The sequence below is a fragment of the Austrofundulus limnaeus genome, unplaced genomic scaffold (assembly GCF_001266775.1).
Source record: "Austrofundulus limnaeus strain Quisiro unplaced genomic scaffold, Austrofundulus_limnaeus-1.0 Scaffold1002, whole genome shotgun sequence".
Lineage (NCBI taxonomy): Eukaryota > Metazoa > Chordata > Actinopteri > Cyprinodontiformes > Rivulidae > Austrofundulus > Austrofundulus limnaeus.
The window spans coordinates 8,788-12,124 of NW_013953404.1; the positions used below are offsets into that span (position 1 = coordinate 8,788).

Here is a 3,337-nt window from a genome sequence, read left to right on the forward strand (position 1 = left end):
CCCCCCGAAAAGGGGGCGTGTCACCTGTCACTTGATTGATGGTTACGTATATTACTCTCTAGTGATGTTTGACTTGACTGTCCTCCTGAAGCTTTCCCTTGTTTGGTTGTGGAAGCAGCCGCTTTAAGTTTTAAAAACTCTTCATATTCTAATTGTGTTTGCGTCTTCTTGGCTATCATCCTCAAATGGTACGTCTGCCACCGCTCCTTCAGCTGTATCTTTCTCCATCGCTTTTCACACTCTCACCCTCCTCCACAACACTCGCTACCGCTGCATGTGAATTCAGCGGTGTAGCAATGAAAACGGTCCGTGGTGAAACAGGACATTGGCGCGCATGTTCCAAGGTTTATAAAAACCGGTGTACTGAAAATTCATATCATAACAAAAATAAAAACCGGTTTTCGGTACAAAACGGTATACCGCCCAGCACTAATATATATATACAAACTCAGTTTCCTCATGAGCTCAGATTGGATCTGCAGGTTCTGATGGTCCTGCCTCACAGCACTGCAGAGGAACTGGTTCAGGTTTGACCCTCCTGGACCAGAACTCTGGGGGTTTCTCCTGGCCTCTCTGGTCCTGCTTCAGTTCACTGAAGGTTCTGCTCTGGAGGTCCAACAGATGGACCCACATCTGAGTCTAGAACCTGAACCGTTCAGCTCCTGACCCACAGAGTCCAGAACTGGAGTCTGAAGATCCAAACAGGCTCATGAAGCATGAGATGGTTTCTGTTTGACATTCATTAGTTTAAACAGGAGACCCCCTGAAGACCCTCAGTCCTGACCTTTGACCTGTCTGACCTCCTGCAGCTACAGATCTCTTAGATCCAGTGATCCTTTGCTCTTGGCTGTCCCACGGTCCAGACTGGTCCAGTCTGGTCCAGACTCTTCATGTCAGACAGTTTTTAAATCTTGTTTCTCTGTTTTTATGGTTTAATCTTTGTGTTTCTGTCAGTAAGACTTGTTTTTMCTTGTAACATGTGAAGCACTTTGGCCAACAGCAGTTGTTACATAAATAAAGTTGACCAGACTCTCTGACCCACAACAGAACCTCTCTGACCCGTCAGAACCCTCATGCTCAGGTTTGTCTGCAGAAACTGCACGAGGCTGGGATCCAGGTGCCAGAGGGTGGGAAACCAGGAGCTGGACCCCAGGAGGAGAACAAGACCCTGAAAGAGGAGCTGAAGACCCTGAAGACAGAGCTGGAGACCACCAAGAAAGGTGAGGAGGAAGACTGAAGGCTCAGAGGAGGACACTGATGTTCAGGCTGGACCATCTGAGTCCTCCTGAGACCCCCTGAGTCCTGTTGTTTGTGTTGCAGCTCTGCAGAAGTCAGACAGTGATGTTTGTGCCATGAAGAAACAGGCTGAGAACCTGACGCTGGAGTACGACCGACTGCTGGAGGAGCACAGCAAGCTGCTGGTACCCAGGACACGGGGACACCGGGGGACACCGGGGGACACCAGGGGACACTAGAAGGACACTAGGGGGACACTAGAAGGACACTAGGGGGACACTAGAAGGACACTAGGGGGACACTAGAAGGACACTAGGGGGAATACCCAAACACTGGCAGGGATGCAGGGGAAGAAATGAGCTCAAAGTTTATTATTAATGTTCCCTTTGATCAGTGATGGGTTTTTAGTCCCTGTTCTTTGTCTGCAGGATCAGGTTTTAGACCCTGTTCTTTGTCTGCAGGATCAGGTTTTAGTCCCTGTTCTTTGTCTGCAGGATCAGGTTTTAGTCCCTGTTCTTTGTCTGCAGGATCAGGTTTTAGACCCTGTTCTTTGTCTGCAGGATCAGGTTTTAGACCCTGTTCTTTGTCTGCAGGATCAGGTTTTAGTCCCTGTTCTTTGTCTGCAGGATCAGGTTTTAGTCCCTGTTCTTTGTCTGCAGGATCAGGTTTTAGTCCCTGTTCTTTGTCTGCAGGCGAGCAGCGATAAGAAGTCGGACTGAGGAGGATGAAGGTCGTGTCCATCTCGTCATCTTCATCACATCAGTCTGATGGTCTTCATGGTCCTGCTGGGCAACACGTCTGCGCTGTGATTGGATGATCAGGCTGTCTGTCAAACTCTCTTCCTGTTTACGTCTCTTATCTGAAGTGTTGATTTCTGACCTGCTCAGATTTTTGTTATTCTTTCTGTTTTTCTGCGAGGACACTTCCTGTTTCCTGTTTCCTGTTTCTGCAGAGCGAAGCTTTAATGTTTCTGCAGGAAGTGGTCAGCTTCCTTTCAAAATAAAAGCATCTTTTGTAACGTTTGACACTTTGCACAAGTTAAATAAAACGGATGGTTTGTACTGAAGTCTGAAGCTGTCTGGAGTTTAGTGGACCTGAGTGTTTGGATCAGAACCAGACTCTRGAGCCTGTTCTGGATCAGGTCTGGGGTTTGAAACTTGACAAACTGTATTTCTGTTGGTTGATCAGACTTTTATTGTGTTTGTAAGTCAGAATAAACAACATAAACAACAAACATGTTGTAGGCTTTTATTTCTCACCCTCTGGTTCTGGTTCTGGTTCTGGTTCTGGTTCCTCAGTTCCAGACGGGTCAGAATTGTCCTCCTCCTCTTCCTCGGTCTGAGTGGCAGCAGAGTCCGGTTTGAGCCGGTCTGCTGGGTCTCCCCAGCTGCTCAGCTTTCACAGCTGATCCGACCTGACCCGGGTCAGAACCGTTTTAGTCCGGTGGTATTTGAGTTTCATGGTTCTGATAGTTGCTGCTGTGCTGGATCAGGACCAGAAACATGTTTGGTTCTGTTTGTTGACAGGAGACCCCCCAGCTGTAAATAAACACATGTCCACAGCTGCAGCAGGGTCTGGTCCTGGTTCTATAAAAACCTGCTGACTGCTTCAGGGTCTGTTTCCTCTCAGGTTATCTGAGATCAGGTTGTGGAGGGACCAGGTCCAGGAGGGAAACCCAGACCTCCCCTCCAGTTTCTCCTGGAGGACCCCCAGGAGTTCCCAGACCAGAGAGGAAAGAAATCCTGCAGAGGGTTCTGGTGGGAGCAGAAGTCCTGGTTCAGGTCCAGACCATCACAGTACCACCACCATGCTTCAGTCTGGTCTCATGTCTATCAAACTCAACCTCCAAGTTCCCCCAACAAGGGTGGTCTGTAGTCTGTGGTCTGTGGTGGTCTTTGGTCTCTGATGGTCTTTGGTCTGTCATGGTCTGTAGTCTGTGGTGGTCTTTGGTCTCTGGTGGTCTGTAGTCTTTGGTCTGTCGTGGTCTGTAGTCTGTGGTGGTCTTTGGTCTGTGGTAGTCTGTAGTCTGTGGTGGTCTTTGGTCTGTGGTGGTCTGTAGTCTTTGGTCTGTGGTGGTCTGTAGTCTGTGGTGGTCTGTGGT

General features: G+C 48.7%; 1 protein-coding gene across 1 annotated transcript in view; it reads left to right on the forward strand.

Annotated features, from left to right (window-relative positions):
• bcap31 (B cell receptor associated protein 31) overlaps window positions 1-2,470 on the forward strand; it is a gene marked incomplete in the record, with an annotated part of 7,837 nt that extends 5,367 nt beyond the window's left edge. The window contains 3 exon segments of the mRNA XM_014030123.1: window positions 1,094-1,220; window positions 1,321-1,421; window positions 1,929-2,470. Coding sequence (XP_013885577.1) covers window positions 1,094-1,220; window positions 1,321-1,421; window positions 1,929-1,955 — 255 coding nt within the window.
• Window positions 2,471-3,337: the final 867 nt, after the last annotated feature.